Source organism: Chrysochloris asiatica, unplaced genomic scaffold, assembly GCF_000296735.1.
Source record: "Chrysochloris asiatica unplaced genomic scaffold, ChrAsi1.0 scaffold00150, whole genome shotgun sequence".
In the NCBI taxonomy this organism is placed as follows: Eukaryota; Metazoa; Chordata; class Mammalia; order Afrosoricida; family Chrysochloridae; genus Chrysochloris; species Chrysochloris asiatica.
In genome coordinates, this window is record NW_006408668.1 from 5,100,425 (window position 1) to 5,118,268 (window position 17,844).

Below are 17,844 nucleotides of genomic sequence, written 5' to 3' on the forward strand. Positions count from 1 at the left end.
TTCTGGCTTCCATCTCTTCTATTCTGCTCCTTTCCTCTTTCAGTGTATTGTCCATTTCTGATATTTTATTATTAATCATCTAGACCTCTTTTTGCAGGTTTTGAATTGTTTCCAATGCTGTATCCATTTTTGTTTGATTGCTCTTGCAGTACTTTCCTGACTTCTTCCTTGTTTTCCTCCACCCCTTTTTGTAGCATTTGAATTTGTTTCCATATCATTCTTCTGAATTCCTTGTCAGGAAAATCCAAAACCTGCTCTTCCTCTTCTGGGGCGCCTTTGTCTGTCTCCAGCTCATTTGTCTCAGTTAGTCTTTTCTGTTTTGGGTAAGTTTTGAGATCTTTTGTTGTTTTTTGTTTGTCATTTCCAGTGGCTATGTGGGTTTTTTAGTGCTTAAATGGATGTTTGTTGTTGTGTTATTAAGCTTACTGGGTGTCTCCTGGTGGATATGATCAGGAGATAGGCTTCCCTTTTCACATGTAATGCTTAGCAGCTGTTAGTGGCTTTTGTCTCAGTGGTGAAATATTATGGGGTATGCTTGTAGCTTGTCTATATGGCCACAATTGCTGCCTCTTCTTGGGTAATATAGGGAGAAAAAGCTTCCATATCCAGGAAAAATGTGATCAATAGGACCAAACCCAGAAGCAATATAAAAGCAGAGACAAAAACCACCACTTTGAAACAAAAATAAACTGTGTCCAACTGTCCAGTCGCCTTCCTACACAGGCAGTGCATGTGCACCATAGAAGCCTCCAGAAGGGGTTGGGGGGTCCGTTCACTCAGGCACCACCTCTAGTCACCACCATAGAGGTGCGCAGATAGATATTGAGAAGTTAATGGGAGAAAGATTGTCTACTATTTTTGTTTCTGAAGGTCAGGTAGGTATCTGCGTGTGCACAGCGTAATTCTTAAGATAGTTGCATCCTTTTATATTGGGGTTTTACAGATTGTTCTATGGTTTGTCTGTCTGGCCTGATGAGCCTGCTTATTTCTTGCTAGATAGGCCAGAGTAAAGGGTCCTGCACAAGTTAATTTTAGGGCTGAGACCCCCTAGGCTGACGTCATATACAGCTGCCTAACTCTTTTTCTCTGTGCCATGGGAAAACTGGGCTCAGCGTTGAATTTTTTTTTTTGGTGGGGGTGGGGTTGGGGGAGTGCACCCAGCTGCCTGAAAGCGTCCGGGCTGGGCAAAGAATGCACAACAGGGAAGAGAAGGAAAAAATGTGTAGAATCCCCCACACCTCCTTTTGCAAATGTCACTGCACCACTTTTAGCGCCGGTTCCCTGTGCTGGTCTGGCTGTAGCTTTGCCCTCTGACCATTATATTTCCTTTTAAAAAGACATTCATTGAGGAGGATAAATCATTAATGTTCAATCCGTTATTATACACTGAGTATGCTTAGCTTGTTTGCAATGCATATATATAATATATAGAGTCCTGGTGGTACTGGACTGCTAACTGCAAGGCCAGTGGTTCAAACCCACCAACTTCTGGGAAACCATACACAAGGCTGCAGTGAGTTGGACTTGATGGTACTTAACAGTAATTTGTAATATATATTTTAAAAAATATATTTTTGACTATAAAAATAATCTGTATGTATTGTGTCGTTGTTGTTAAGTGCCATGGAGTACTTTTTCTAAAAAATATGTTTTAAAAATGAAAGTCCAGGGCAAATACAAATCATCCACAGAATCAGTGCTAACATTGTGATATGTTCCTTTATACTTAACCTTTACTGTGTATTTGGGATAATTTACCTACAAATTGGAATCCTGGTGTGGCACTCTAGGGTAAGCACTGGACTGCAAGGTCGATTTGAACTGCATGGTGGAAGTTCAAACCCACCAGCCACTCCTCGGACACCCTGTACAGGATCGCTTAATAATTAAGCATTGTTGTTAACAGGATTTCTGAGATGTTCAATCTTTTTTGTGAAATAGAAAGCCTTATCTTTCCCCGTCAGAGTGACTGGTGGGATCCAGTCACCAACCTTCTGGTTCACAGTCCAGTGTCTATCCTGTGGAGTCACCTGGGTACCATTATTAAGCATAGTTAACTCAGAATAATCACAGAACCTAATTGAAAGATTATGGGAACAGGAGTTTGGGGGACAAGTATGCCACAGGATAGTTTAACATCTAAAATCTATATATACCTTTCTATACTGTTGGGGGTTTTTCCCCCTATGAGTTTAATAATTTTAAAAACTATAACAAAATAGCTCAAACATGTAAAGCTTATGGAGACATTACAAGAGATTTAAGGGTTTTTTTCCTAATCATTGTCATCATTAACAATCAGACTTTTATTGAACCCTACTGCTTACAAGACTGTGCACATGCCAAGCACCTTGGGAAATGTTGTTTTGTTGTTAAGTGCTGTCGAGTCGCTTCCTACCCATAGCGACCCTGTACAGGGTTTCCGAGGGTGTAAATCTTTACGGGAGTAGAAAGCCTCATCTTTCTCCCGCGGAGCGGCTGGTAGTTTCGAACCGCTGACCTTAAGGTTCACAGCCCGATTCATAACCACTATGCTACCAGAGCTCCTTACCTTAGGAAATAGTGTGTGTTCATTGGACAAAGCTCTTGTGTTCTACAGCAGCCTATCCAGTTCACTTCAGGACTGCAGACCCTTCCTTGAAAGCATGTTGTTGTAAATAATGAAGTGCTGATCACAGGATGGCAGCCATCAAATGCTCTGGAAATGTTAAGTGCTGTTGAGTCGGTTCCCACTCATAGAAATGCACCCTGTAAAGGAATGGCTGGTGAGTTTGAACTGCTGATCCCGTGGTTCAAACCAATCTTGTGGTCCAGTGCTTTATCCTAATTTGTTGTTGCTGTTGTTGCTAAGTATTGTAGAGTCGCTTCTGACCCATAGCAACCCTGTATAGGCTTTCCAAGGTGCGGCTGGTGAGCTTGAACAACCAACCTTGCAATTCAAACTGACCTTGCAGTCCAGCGCATTAATCCACAGTACCACACCAGGAGTCCAACAGGACCACCTTATTTTATTCATGTCAGCTGCTCAAATGCAGATATGCCAAGAACATACGTATTTTAAAAAACAACCTAAAAACAACCCAAACTTTTACCTATGGCATTCTAGGTGGTATACATTTTTGCTCATGATGGGCATTGAAATACAGAGCAAACTCCATTTTTTGGCTTTTGCTCGTGTGCCTCGTATTTTATTGTATTAGTTGTGTCTTAAACCTGTAGGCCAGCAACTAGGATTAAGAAAAACCATTTGTCAGAGAGAGATTTATTGTAATGGGAATTGCCCTGTATGCCAGAATATCTCCAAAATAAACCCCCTACTCATAGACAATGATGGACCCTGATGACAGTGGATTAAGCATGGGCTGCTACCAGAAGGTCAGTAGGTTCAATCCTACTAGCCGCTCTGCAGGAAAAAGCTGAGGCTGTCTGCTCCAGTAATGTTTTGTTGTTGTTGTTTTTTCGCTTTTTTTAAAAACTGATTTTATGGTTTGTTAATCCTCTGGTGAAAAATCCACACAATCATCACAGATGGAGTCACAGCAGAATCTCTCTCTGCTGTTATCCAAGCTCTCATGCACTTTTGTCAGCACCAGCATTGGCCTTTGCATTCCCTCTGACTTTTTCATTCTGGCCTGCATTCCTTGCACTGCTCTCTTGAACTCTTTTTCTACTCATGCAGGCCTTGCATGTCTTGCAAATCTGCATTTGGGTTCATTTCTCTTTGCATAATCCAAGGAATCATAAATCATGCTAAAGCCAGTAGCCTTGGTACCACCAAAAAGAGTTCTGAATCCAAACACAAAGATGACATTTGATGTTGTCCTAGACGTTTTGGCTAGTTTCCCCCGAATTTGTGTCTTAGGTACCCAGGGTGAAGTAGTTGGTTGGTTATGAACTTCCTGGTCTGGATAGTTACTATGTCATTCATGCTGGAAGCAGGCGCTGAGGCAGACAAGGAGGAAAAGACCCTGTGAAGACTTAGTCTCAGAAACCCAATGGAGCAGTTCCACTTCGTTATTTAGGGTTACTATACATCAGAATGAACTCCATGGCAGTGAGTTTTTTGGGTTTATATAGACAACTGGTGACTTTCAGTATGATCTACATATGTAAACAGAATTATGTGAAGAGAAATGCTGAAGAGAATAAATGGGAGCCAAACTCGCCTTGACTAAAATCCCTGAATGAAGTCTTCTTGTTTACCGGCAATTAGGTGCTATAATGTCCTGGTAAAGTAATAGACAAATAGCCCTTATCCATTGTCCAAGCTGTCTCTCTTAATCTAACTCCCAAGGCCCCGTTGGGGAAGCATTTATATGATGATGGCCCAGTGATAAGCCCAGGAGGTGATGGGGAGCAGGAGCTCCAGGCCACTTTCTAGTAACAAAGCCCTCGTGTCTGTTTTGCTTCTAGCCAACTGGAAAAGAGCTTTCCGAGAGCCGGTTTGTTCAGCCCCTGGTCTACATGGAGCGCCTGGAACTCATCCGGAATGTCTGCAGAGATGAAGCACTGAAGAATCTCTCCCACACAGCTGTCTCCAAGTTTGTCCTGGACCGAATCTTTGTTTGTGACAAGCACAAGATTCTCTTCTGCCAGACTCCCAAAGTGGGCAACACTCAGTGGAAGAAAGTGCTGATCGTTTTGAATGGTGCGTGCCATGTCTGGTGCATGCATGTCTGTCTGTCTGGGCAGGAGCTGGTGGGGTAGAGACGGAAGATGGCAGTGGAGCCCAAGAAAGGGATGATGGAGTCTCTGAAAGGGCTGGTAACAGCCCTTATTTGTTTTTTTCTTCTTCTTCTCTTGCTGCTCTTTAAAAGTTGATGAAAGTAACTTAGATACTGATTGTTTTTGAAAGGCGTAGCACAGCCCCGGGCAGAGTCTGCTCCTTTTCCAAATTGGGATCCTCATCTCGGGCACCTTTTCCCACCTGCACTGAACCCTTTTCTTCTCATCAAATTCACTGTACTGAATCATACTGTTCTCTAGTTCTGACCTCTGTTAGCCATGGCCAGACTCACTGAGCCACCCAGAAGCTGGTCCTCACGTGGCCTGCCATCTGGGCCTGGGTCTCCACCATAGCCAGCACAGTTCTTCATCTTTAGATTAATCCCAGATGGGTAGAAAGACATTGTCCCATTTTACAGTAAGCATTGTCAAGGGCAGGGCTTCCAAAAGTTCATGGAAAAATGGAATCAAAAGAGGATGGAATTTTCCCACAAACTTTTTGAAGCCCCCTCATCGACTTAGAGCTTTTATCTGCTTGCTCTTGACTGAGGAACAGATGATACTACTGGAAAGTGGCCTCATGCATGACGCTTTTTGATTACTCATTGGTCAATTCTCAACCAATCCAGTATAATTAGGGCATCTGTCCATTACATTCTGCTTCAAAGGACCACAGGTCAATTTGACAGCCATGTGAATCAAGGATCTGGAGACCCTTTGGCTCTCTGCCCTCCAGGCACCATTGTTGGTTTTGTTTTCAAAGTTGGTGGTCAGTGTTTGCTGTCATGTGGCCTTCTCACATATTGCTTGAGGGAGAAAAGAGAGATAATTCATCTTAAGGTCATCAGATTTCTAAATAACACTCATTAGAGCAGGGGTGTGGATTGGCCATAGGCCAGCGAATGGTTTGGTCTGGCCCTGCCAAGGCAGCTGCTGTTCCAGTCATCATGTTGTTGTTGTTAAGATGCTGCCGACTCTGTTCAGACCCATAGCTACTCTCTATAGGGTTTCCGAGGAGCACGTGGCAAGCTTGAACTGCTGACCTTGTGGTTCAAACCAACTTTGCAGTCCAGCACATTAGCCCACAGCGTCACATCAGGATGCCATCACATGAGAGCAGACTAATTTGATAATTTTGTGTGACTTGTGAATGATGTTATAAATATCCAAATGGGCCTTGTCAGAAAAAGGTTCCCACCCCTGCGTTAGAGCCTTCTTGGGGAATCTGTTAGTGTGTTAGTTTATTTTTAATTGGAAAATAAGGTTACAAATCAAGTTTAAGACTAGAAATATATGAAAGTGTCTCACAAATCAACACTGCATTGTAGAGCATCATGCTTTAAGGAAGAAGTAAGCGCCCATTCAATGCTGAGTTATGTAACCGAAGAAGGGCTGGTCCTTGTGGCTGTCCTCACTGTTCTTAGATGCACCCATGCAGTCTAATGCAAATCCTTACAACGTGTGCTTCTAAAATTCCTTTGAGAGCGAACATTTCACCTCACATTGTTTGTACAGCCGCCCCACATCACTTACATTCCTCACTAATCAACATGGTTAGGTTTCAAAGACCTTGTCGTTAGGCGAAAATCGGTGGCATTATGCTAAAATGGAGGATGACTGCATCATTACATAACTGCCAAACCATTAAGAATCACGTGTTGATTCTCAGTGCCATCTAACCTTTTTGCCTCACAGTTCGGCATTGGTTACTGCCAGACCTGTTGTTTATGTGCAAAATCATTGGAGAATAGATTTTTTACTATTGTCATAAAGATGAAATGTTGTATAGTGAGATAGTTGATAAGTGAAGAGTATTGATGGTTAAGAAAGATTTTCAGAAGGAAAGAATAAAAGAGACAAGGATGTGACCACTGTTTAAGTAGCCAAGCAGAGATTTTGCCTTGGCTGAACTACAAACTTAAATACAATAGGATCAATACAAAGATAGATGGTATGATTTGCAGAGGCTTGGCTAAAGCCTTCTCCAATTTATTTCCATTGATGTAAGCTCAAGAGAGAGTGGAAAACCTACCCAACCAGACAAGTCATAGGTTGGATAGCACCCATGCTCCTGTCAGCAGCTTTGCCTTTGGTGAACAGACCATGGCTTTGTATACAGACCTACTTTCTCTTCAGAGGCTCCTTGTCTCAGAGAGCTCCCAGACCACTAGCCAGGTTTTCTGGCCTCAAAAGCCCTTGCTGCTTGCCAGTGTGGGATGCCATGAGGCTGGCTCAGAAGTGTTCCAGGCTGAGGGAATGGGGTTTCCAGCAGACTTTTCAGCCTGATAGTAGTGATAGTGACCATAGTGGTGCCTGTGGGCAGTAAGCAGGATGGCTAGCTGTCCTGGCCCTCTGAGTAGGATAGCAGGCCTGATTTTAGACATTCAGCTTGTATGCAGTGATCTTTCTTTAATGGCGGACCTACCTAGTTTAGGTGCATTGCCAGGCACAGTTTTTGCCAAGACTTCTAACCCTTATTCCGTCACTCTTCTTGTCCCCTGAACTCATTCACCTCTTCTCATGGGCTTATGGATCACCAAAAGCTTTCCTTCATCATTGTATCCTGCCAGAAGCAGCAGCTGGCTCTGTAACACCTGAAGGTGGTTGCTGATGGTGGGCTCGTAATGCCTGCTTGTTCAAAGAGACGTTCTTTAAGAGAGGTTGTTAACCTTCTCTTTTTATTTCCCAGGAGCATTTCCTTCCATCGAAGAGATCCCTGAAAATGTTGTCCATGACCATGAGAAGAATGGCCTCCCCCGTCTGTCTTCCTTCAGTGATGCAGAGATTCAGAAGCGGTAAGAGCAGGCCCCACAAAGAGGAGTTGTTGTTAAGTGTGTTTGTGTCAGTTCTAACTCATAGTGACCCCATGAGTATAGAATTTCCAAGGAGCAGCTGGTGGATTTGAACCACCAACCTCTTGGTTAGCGGTCCAGTGTGCTTATCCTACAGCACCACACCAGGACTCCACAGAGGGCGAGGGTGCTCTGAAAATCATGGAAGATATTTTGGTAAAACCCACGGCTGAGCTCTATACTTGCTCGGTTTCCCATATCAGTCCTAGGATCCCTGAGGTCCATTGGTCTGCACATCTGTAGGGGTGAGAAGCAGCTGAGAATATGTCCAGTGTCAGTGCATTTAAATTCCCAAGTCCCTGTAAGAATGCCAGAACACCTCCTTCAGACCTACCTTTCCACAGTCCATTAAAATGGAATTAAGTACTAGACTGCTAACTGCAAGGTCAGCAGTTCAAACCCATCAGTTGCTCCTAGGAAACCCTGTGCAGGGTCGCTGAGTCGGAACTGACTTTGCACTTAAGAAGAACAACAACAATAATTAATAGAACCAAGTGGTTACTTTGGCTCTGCTTTATTTTCTTTTATTTAAAAATTATTTAACTAATGAATTTCTTTAATGACTCAGCTAGTGAATTGAAAAGTAGAGCAAGATTGAAAAGAAATAAGCATGCATTAACACCTGGAGTCCTGGTGTGGCGCTGTAGGATGAGCACTAGACTGCGAGGTCAGTTAGAACTTCAAGGTCGGTGGTTCAAACTCACCAGCCTTCTCCTGGGAAGCCCTAACAGCACTTAACAACAACAATAACAGCAGCAGCAGCAGCAGCAGCAAGTAAATATTAAGTCCCCCACTAAACTTTGACCACACTTGATCTTCAACCATTGGCTTGTCATTGCTTCTGACTCCAGTTAATTCAGTCCTCCCAACTTCTACAGAACCTTTCAAATGTAGGTATTAAATATCAGACTGAGACTCTCCTGGGAAAGGATGGTCCTTATCCCCCTAAGCACTTAAACCTCCAGGGGGTTTTGTGACAATGAGTTAACTAAGACATGTACAGTGGTTTCTACAACGCAGTTAGTTGATTGGTTATGTGCCATGGAGTCAGTTCCGACTCATAGTGACCCTATACAGGGTTTCCAAGGCTGTAAATCTTTACGGAAGCAGAAAGCCTCATCTTTCTCCTGCAGAACAGCTGGTAGTTTTGAACTGCCGACCTTAAGGTTCGCAGCCCGATTCGTAACCACTACGCTACCAGAGCTCCTTCTGGTACACAGTAAGCCTCCATGAATCAGAGTGGCCTTGCTGTGGTTAACCGTCAGCATGACCACTACCACTGCTCTGCATCTCTCACTCCTGGGAAGTCACTTAGGCCAGATTCCCCACCAGCTGGAACCTGAAGCCCCTCTCTCTGTTTTTCTCCTCCCGCTTCCTCTGGCAATTCTGTCCTCAGCTGTTCCTTACTCATTCAGAGCACCTTCCCTTGCAATTTTCTCCACAGAAACAAAGCTTTTACACATTCTCAGTGTTTTGAAATATTCAAGTAAACAAGAGATTTAAGGTTAAATAGAGTTCTTCAGAGTGGCTGCCCCCAAAGATGGCTCCTGTGGCCCTGGACAAGTTCAGATTTCCACATCTGTTTTTTTACCTATAAAATGGGTTAATAACAGGACCTACCCCCTCGGCTTGTTGAGTGGATGGATACAGGTAAAGCATTTAGTGCAGCAATTAGCACCCAGTTAGGATGCAAGAAATGGCTGCTGCTGCTTCCTTTCCTCATAGGTTCCCCCACCCCACCCCCAGCCACTTCCACCAGCAGCGTCTTGTTAACTCCTTATTTGTGTGTGTGTTTTTTATTCTTAGATTGAAAACGTACTTCAAGTTTTTTATTGTAAGAGATCCCTTTGAAAGACTTATTTCTGCATTCAAGGACAAGTTTGTCCACAATCCTCGGTTTGAACCTTGGTATAGGCATGAGATTGCCCCTGGCATCATCAGGAAATACAGGAGGAACCGCACAGAGACGCGGGGGATCCAGTTTGAGGATTTTGTGCGTTATCTGGGAGATCCAAACCACAGATGGTTGGATCTCCAGTTTGGGGACCACATCATCCACTGGGTGACCTATGTAGAACTGTGCGCACCCTGCGAGATCAAATACAGTGTGATTGGGCACCACGAGACGCTGGAGGACGATGCTCCGTATATCTTAAAAGAAGCTGGGATAGACCATCTTGTGTCCTACCCAACCATCCCTCCGGGCATTACCGTGTATAATAAAACCAAGGTGAAGCACTACTTCCTGGGCATAAGCAAACGGGACATCCGGCGCCTGTATGCACGTTTTGAAGGGGACTTTAAGCTCTTTGGGTATCCAAAACCAGATTTCTTGCTAAACTAATGCCTAGGACCTGTGAATTCAAATATCTTTGTTAGACCAGGGCTAACCAGGTGGAGATCTGAGCACAGAAATAACACGTCCTCAGCAACGTCCTCCTCAGGACACCCACAGTGTCTCCCATGCACTTGTTAGCGCCCTCCGTAGGAAGTGGGGCCCTGGCTGTTATCACTTAGTTTGGGCATAAAGTGCACGGAAGGGCCCCCACCCCAGCTCTACTCATGTAACTAGGAAGCTGTACCTTTGCTTTCCTCAGAGGAAGAAGAAGACGAAAAACATGCAGCCTGACCACCTGGGAGGAAAACTGGCAGCACGAGGGGTCACTTCACTCAGTTGTCAGCGAGATGGGCTCGCCCTGTAACCATCCTTTGCCGATCAGGGGGCCTTGTCCATCACAGGTGGAATGCAGCAACTGCACTGGCACTTCCAGGAGGAATGGAGAAGTTAAAGGACTACAAGGATTGCAGGGGTGAACAGAGGGATCAAATTTTAGTCTTAGAATTATACCTCGGGTTTTCATTTGGGCACTGCTACAATGACATTTCCATATGATTGTGTTTTTCGTCTGAATTTCAGTAATGACCAAAGGCCAATTTCAGGCAGTACATTGCCTAGAATTCACACCTGTATAATGCTAGTTCAGATTTCTGAGCCTCTACGTACCAAGCAGTTACCTCCTTCAGCCCAAGAGATACAGTTTGGGAAAATGAGGGTAGTGTGTAACGTCTCCACCTGAGAAAGGGAACATCTTCAGGGACCTTCAAGAGAATATGACATGATGACACAAAGGCCTGACTGGTTCTGGAGGCTGCAGCCCGCTGTGGATTTGGGCACATCAGTTCTGACTATTGTGCAGCCTCTCATCTTGGCCAGTCCCAGTGTGGACGGGGCAGCAGGGGAGTTCTCCCAAACTCTCTTGCAGGAACCCCTGCCCTGGGGCTGAAGGCAATCACTGGTATTGTGCCAACATGGCAGAATTCAGTGCAGTTTACACATTTCAGTCTCCTGTCATCTCAGCCAAATACACACCACCGGACCCATTTCTTACAGTGCCATCCTCTTGGACTAAATGGCTAAACATTGGGCAATTGAATTCACCAGCAATAAAATCTTGGACTGAAGCCACCTCGAGTGACTTCCAGCCACTGAGCTAGGCTCCTAGTGAGGAGCAAGTCACAGGTACCATTTCCAAGACAGTCTGACAGTGAGGGCCCTTGAGGCAGGGGACGGTTTCCCTTTGAAGAACCCCAAGTTCTCAGCCTTGAACAGTGATCCTGGGGCTGGGGTGTCGGGAGCTGAGCTGCTCTTGCAGGCAGCTTCAGCCTCTTTTTCTCCTAGCGGCAGTGGGACGACAGCTCCCTGGATGTGTAAATGCAAAAGTGAAAGAAAAATACGTGCCAAACCATGACATGAGCTGCAGCTCCAGGGAAAGGTGCCTACAGCTGCAGGGTCCCCGAAGCCTCAAGACAGTAATGGGCACACAGAGGACAGTCGGCCCCGGATGGCGGCAGGTGTCACGGCCCTCAGTCCTCAACTGGCACCTAAAGGATGTAACGAGAGTTATTTTTATATACAGTTTTAGTAATGTCTTGTTAAATCACTTCAGACCTAATGAGCTGATTGATACCTCTTTCCTATTTGAAATGTAACAGTGTGGATAACGTATGTGAATTTAAGGCCTTAAAGTTAGTCCTAATTAAAAAAAAAAAAAAAAATTCCTCCTGAAAGCAAGAGGCCACCTGCTTTTTGTTCTTGTTTCTTCTCCCCACTTTCTATTTTGTGAAGAAAAATCTGGCATTTGGGTCATTTTCATAATAGATTTGCTAATCAAGTAAAGACTGCTACCAAAATACCTCCTGGGTACCTGCCAGCCTATCTAGAACAAGGGGCGTCCCCAGCAGCACCCCAGCTTCCTGGACACCACACCTAGGCCCCTCACCCCTCTACAGAGATTCTATCACTTCCTTCTGAACCTCTAAAGTCCACCTCCTCCCACCCAGTCCAGGCCCATTCTGCCTCTAAAGAGCCCTGCGGGTGTTCTGGGATAAGCACAGGGCTGTTCACTGCAAGTTCAGCAGTTCAACCCCACCAGCTACTTTGTAGGAGAAAGATGAAACTGTCAGCTCCTGTAAAGATGTAGTCTTACAGACCCTAGGGAGCAGTTCTACGCTGCCCAGTAGGATCGCTGAGTTGGAATTAACCCTACAGAAGTAGATTTGGGTTTTTTGTCTTCTACCCCTGGTCTCCCGAGAGCCTGGCACACCCTCGCTTTGGCTTCTCCAATCCAGTCCTCCACCCTGCAGCCGGAGAGAGCTTTACAGATGCTAACTGGGCACCTAGCAACTGCTCTGGAGTAAACCATTCTGATACCCTTCCTAGCAGCTCTGCTGCTGCCATCCCCTTGGGGGTCTGCTCAAGGTATCCTTGTGCTTAACAGACCCTCCCCATGTCCTCCTTTGGTATAGGTCCCTTACCCCAGCACCCAGCCATCTCTGACTTCAGTGACTGAGGCTCTCTGCTGAACCTGAGGAAACTCCAAGGGAAGGGGGAGACGAGGCTGGACAGCCTAAGGGAGCAGGACCCGTGAGAAATCTCTCAAGGTGACAAGTCAGAAATGACATGAAGCCTTGATTTGAAAGAAACATAAGGATCGATCTGCCTCTGTTAGTTTCTTGGGGGTGCTGTAACAAAGTACCACAAAATGAGTGACTTATAAGTACAGCAATTTATTGTGTCAGTTCTGGAGGCTGGTGGTGGTGGTGGTCGTGGTGTGCCATGGAGTTGGTTCAGACTCATAGTGACCCTGTGTACGGTTTCCAAGGCTGTAAATCTTTACAGGAAACAGAAATCTTCATCTGTCTCCCGTGGAGTAGCTGGTAGTTTTGAACTGCTGACCTTGCGGTTAGCAGCCTGACTCATAACCCACTATGCGTTTATTCCTTCTGAGGCTTTGAGGGAGACTCTGTTGCATGCCTCTCCCCTAGCTTCTGGTTCCTTGGGGAGCAGCTGCAGTGTCCTGTGACGTCCTTCCTGTCTCTCTCAGAAGGACTCCACTATGACTGGATTAAGACCCACCCTACTCTGGTGAGACCACATGTTAACTGATAACACCCTCTGAGATTTTATTTCCATATAAGGTCATGTTCACAGTCTTAGAGCTTTAATGTATCTTTTTTGGGACCCAGTTCATCCATAACTACCTTCAAGAAGTAGTTTTAAGGTGAAGAGGGCAAGCCCTAAACGTAAATGATAATATTTTTAGCCGTTGGTCCATCCATTACAGTCGAGTTGGCCTGATTCGCAGCTGCTCCACACACACACTAGAACGAAACATGCTTCCTGGTCCTGCACCATCCGAAAGGTCTGTTGAGCCAGCCGCTGTGATCCATAGAGTTTTCACTGACTTCTTTTGGGAAGTTGATCATCAGGCCCTTAGTCCATCTTGTCCTGGATGCTTTGCTGAAACGTGTTCAGCATCAAAGTAACACACAAGTCTTCACTGACAGATGATGGATGGCCATGAGGTGCATTGGCTGGGAATTGAACCTAAGTCTTCTGCATGGGAGGCAAATATTCAACCATTGATCCACAATTGCCCTCCCAATGATATTAGATTGACTTAATAGACTTGTACCTTAAACTGCTTACGTCTTACTGGAATTTTTCTCTTCAAACATTTTGAGTTTTAGTGGTTCTGTGGTGAAACCATCACAATGGAATGTCTAGAATCAAGACTGGGTTTGGTTTTCAGACCGACTGGATACACAGGTGGTGCACATCACCTTGTGCAAAGAACCCAGGTGGCCTCAGGTTCCAGGGAGAAAGAGCCTTTGATCATGGAGAGGGTCCTGGAGAAGCTTAGGGGCTACGCAGAGATGAACCGAGATGATCTGTCCCTCCTTCACTTCCTCACTCTACATCCCAGTGTGGCTTGTTCAACATGGATCAAGGAGCAGGGAACAGCAGAAGCCGCCTTTAGGAGGAAGGGAGGGGAAAAATGAAGACAGTCTCTCACGTGTGTGATTAAATCCAATTATTCATCACAATTTCAAATCCCCTTGGGCTTGTCAAGCCCAGTACTAGGGTTGCAGGGGATTCCGGAGGAGAACTGGAGGCTCACAGGAGAGGTGTGGGAAGTTCTAAAACAGAGTAGCACAGAATCAGGTGAGTCAGGGGTGGCTTCTGGCAGGAGTGGCAAGCTAAACTGGGATTTAAAAAATGGATAAGATTAGTGATGGTAGTTTTTTTCTGCCTTTCTTCCTCCTGCCTCCCACCTTTCTTCAACCCCTCTCTCCTGCAAATGATCTTCTCTATTGTGCTGGACTGCAAAGTCAGTTTGAACTACAGGGCCAGTGGTTCAAGCTCACCACCCACTCCTCGGAAACCCTATACAGGGTCACTATGCATTGGAACCGACTCGCCAGCACTTATCAACAGCAATTCTGTCTCTAGCTTTTTGATCTTCAACCCATCTCCCCAGCCTGGCTCTTTTCCAACAGCATTTAAAGAGACTCGCCCCTCTCTAATCTTAAAACCTGCTTTCTCCCAATGGGGGACACCATACATAATTGTAGTATAATATCAAAGCCAGGAAATAAACATCAAGATACTCTACCAGCTGCTCCTCAAAACGTCTTTACAGAGTCATTATGAGTCGTAGTTGATCCAATGGCTCTTAGCAACAACATAATCCACCAACCTTCTTTATCACTTAGTCAATTTTGTGTCACAATTGTGTGTCACAATAGGTGGGTTGTGGCACTGGGTTAATGTGCCAGACTGCAAAGCCATTTGAACTGCAAGGTCGGCGGTTCAAGCTCACCAGTCGCTCCTCGGAAACCTGGTATAGAGTCACTATGGGTCGGATCCGACTCGATGGCACTTATCAACAATCCACCAGCCTTATTCACCTCTTAATCAATTTTACATGGACTCATTTGTGTGTGTGTTCTATGCATTTTGTCACAATATGTGGGTTCATAGGAACACAGCCATCACAAGATTACTCATGCTATCCTTTTATAGGCATGGTTACCTACCTCCCCTGGCCCACATCCTTGGCAACTATTAACCTGTTTTCCACACCTATAATTTTGTAATTTCCAGAATGTTACATACAAGCGTACATGGGAGACATTGTGGGTTTGGTTTTACAAAAAAGCTAGTATCGCAATACATTTTTTGGCTTCCCAGTACATCTAAGTTATGTTTATGCTGTAGTCTATTAAGTATGCAATAACATTATGAAAAAATTGAAATATTCTGAGAATTAACAAAATTTGCCACAAAGACATGAAGTGAACCCATGCTGCTGGAAATATAACGCCAATAGACTTGCTCGATTCAAGGTTGCCACAAATCTTCATTTTGTAAAGAAACACAATAGCTATGAAGCATAATAAAGCAAAACTCAATAAAACAAGGTATGTTTAGAAAGGGAATCATGCATTATGTAAGTTGGTTCCAACTCATATTGACCTTGTGTAACAAGAACAAACCCAGTATGAAACAGTTACCTATTTAAGCACTTATTTTGTAAGGTTCAAACCCATACTAGGACACTCTGGAAGGAGTTTTTTTGAGAGAAATTTTCATTTGCATGCTATATATGCCCTGGCTTGGGGAGCTCCAAGGGAGGAAAAAGCCACATAGCTTTTTTTTTTTTTTTCAATAGTTACCAATTTATTTACTCTTTGCTTCCATGATTTCAGAAGGCATCTTTAAGTTTTATCTCATTATTTTTTCCCCTAAAGTTTGTAGTTGTTAGATACAACTCATTTCCTACTTAGTAACCCAGTGTACAATAGAATGAAACACTGCATGGTCCTGGGCCATCTTCGCAATCCTTGCTATTCTTTTTTTTTTTTTTTAAAGTTTTTATTGTGAGTTTAGTGATAGTTTACATGGGAGAACATCAGTTTTGCACTCATCCTATCGTATTTTGTTTCATTGCAATGATTACAATCCCCTCCATGCATCATCATTCAATAGTATTTGCTTCTATTCCCTCTGTTTTTGTTTTGTTTTTTGCATGTACACAAAAGCACTCAGGAGTATATAATCATTTAAACAACCAAAGGGAACATTCTGTAAACCTGCCTCCTGGACTCCAGCACACAGTCTTTCTCTTTCCATGAGTCTAGAGTCCTCAGCAGCTCTATTTCTCCATGTCATCATCTCTGCCTCCATCTTGGGTGTTGCTGCTTCTCTGAATAGGGTCCCACATTCTGCTTGTGCTCATCTCTCTTTATGGTCCTTAGGTCTTCTGTTCCTGGAATGTAAGATTAACTACTCCCCCCTTTATGTTATAAAACTTCTACCTTTACAGTAAGCCACATAGCTTTTGTCAGAGCAATAACTTAATTAGCATTCAGCCAACAACTCCATCAACACTAATGTTGGCTTATTTCTACTTTTGGCAACACATTCTGAGCTTGTAGAATAAGTGATGATCACTTTATACAGAAATCCCATTCACCTGCTCACTGTGCATCTGTGTTACAGACTCTGGGAATGTTTCCTAGAGTTTATTTTTGTATGCATCCTGTAAAGTCTGTGCCTGATTTAAAAAATAAAAAGTCTGCCAAGGACCAGATGTTATGCTAGCTATGGTGAAGTACTTTCATACCAAACATTCTTATCAGAACTCCTTATCCAAAGTTCAACTTTAATGCTTAGAGAAATTTACTATTTGGGCATTAGCATACTTTTTTCCAATACAGTTGTGAAAGTATAATTATGAAATCAAGAAACAAGCATGATTGTTGTTGATTGCTATTGAGTTGGGTCTGTCTCATAGCGACCCTGCGTAAGGTTTCTAAAGAGCAACTAGTGAGTTTAAACTGCCAACCTTGCTGTCTAGTGCTTATCCCATAGCACAACACCAGAACTTTCATTATCTTGGCATATGTTAATTACTTCACTCACTGTTTTCTTTTTTTACATTTTTTTAAATAGGGATAATAATACTACCAACTATGCTGGGATGTTATGCTACATAACCTTATGGTATTTCCTCAAATGTCAGTGTTTGGGAGGCTAACAATATGAGGGGGGCTTAAAAAAATTCTTAGAAAAATTCCATTATCTTTTCATTCCGTTTTCCCACGAATTTTACACACACACACACACACACACACATATTTGTTGTTGTAAAGTCCCTTTGAATTGGTTCAGATACATGATCTTGCATGGGGCTTAACTGGAGCAACTGGTGGGTTTGAACTGCTGACATTGTGGTTAGCCTTCCAGTGGTCATCCTACTGTGTCATACCAGGATTACAGTGAACCATTGGTGTTGGTTGGTTGTGTGCCACTGTATGACCCTGTATAGGGTTTCCATGGCTACAAATCTTTAGGGGAGCAGAAAGTTTCATTTTTCTCCTGAGTGAACTGCTGGCGGGACGAATTCTCTGGAAATGAGGCTTTTAAGGAGCTCCAGTCCTGTTCCTTTTACAGTGACATCAGGTCCAAGTTTTCACTGTGATTGTGGGCTGTTGGTTTGAAAGACTCCCGTGGAACTGGAAAAAGGAGAACGGAAGTTAAACACCACAAAACTCACTGTTGTTACCAAGATTCAGCTATTTTTCCAAACAAAAGTCTCTTGGATTGTTGCAAGCCTTTTGTTGATTTTCAGATTTCTAAAGCTGTTTATTCTGACAAACTACCAGTTTTCTCATTGCTTTTATGGAGAAGAGGGTTTTGAAGGCCCTTGCTGTGATATTTCACATGGATGTTAATGGAAGCAGGAAGCATATGGCATCCCTTATTTCATACCTGATATTAATGTGTTGTGTCTTCTCTTTTTATAATTACTAATTTTCCTAAAAATTAATCATAATCATTTTTTTCAAAGAACTTTTTTCATTGATTTTCTTTATTGTTTTCCTATTTTCAATTTCAAGGGCTTCCAATCTTTATTTCTGA

General features: G+C 43.8%; 1 protein-coding gene across 1 annotated transcript in view; it reads left to right on the forward strand.

Moving 5' to 3' along the window:
• The window catches only part of CHST10 (carbohydrate sulfotransferase 10), a 30,174-nt gene extending 20,170 nt beyond the window's left edge, over positions 1–10,004 (forward strand). Inside the window, exons 3-5 of the mRNA XM_006870740.1 lie at positions 4,414–4,648; positions 7,415–7,520; positions 9,384–10,004. Coding sequence (XP_006870802.1) covers positions 4,414–4,648; positions 7,415–7,520; positions 9,384–9,921 — 879 coding nt within the window. The 3' untranslated portion in view covers positions 9,922–10,004. The remainder of the gene's footprint in view (positions 1–4,413; positions 4,649–7,414; positions 7,521–9,383) is intronic.
• Positions 10,005–17,844: the final 7,840 nt, after the last annotated feature.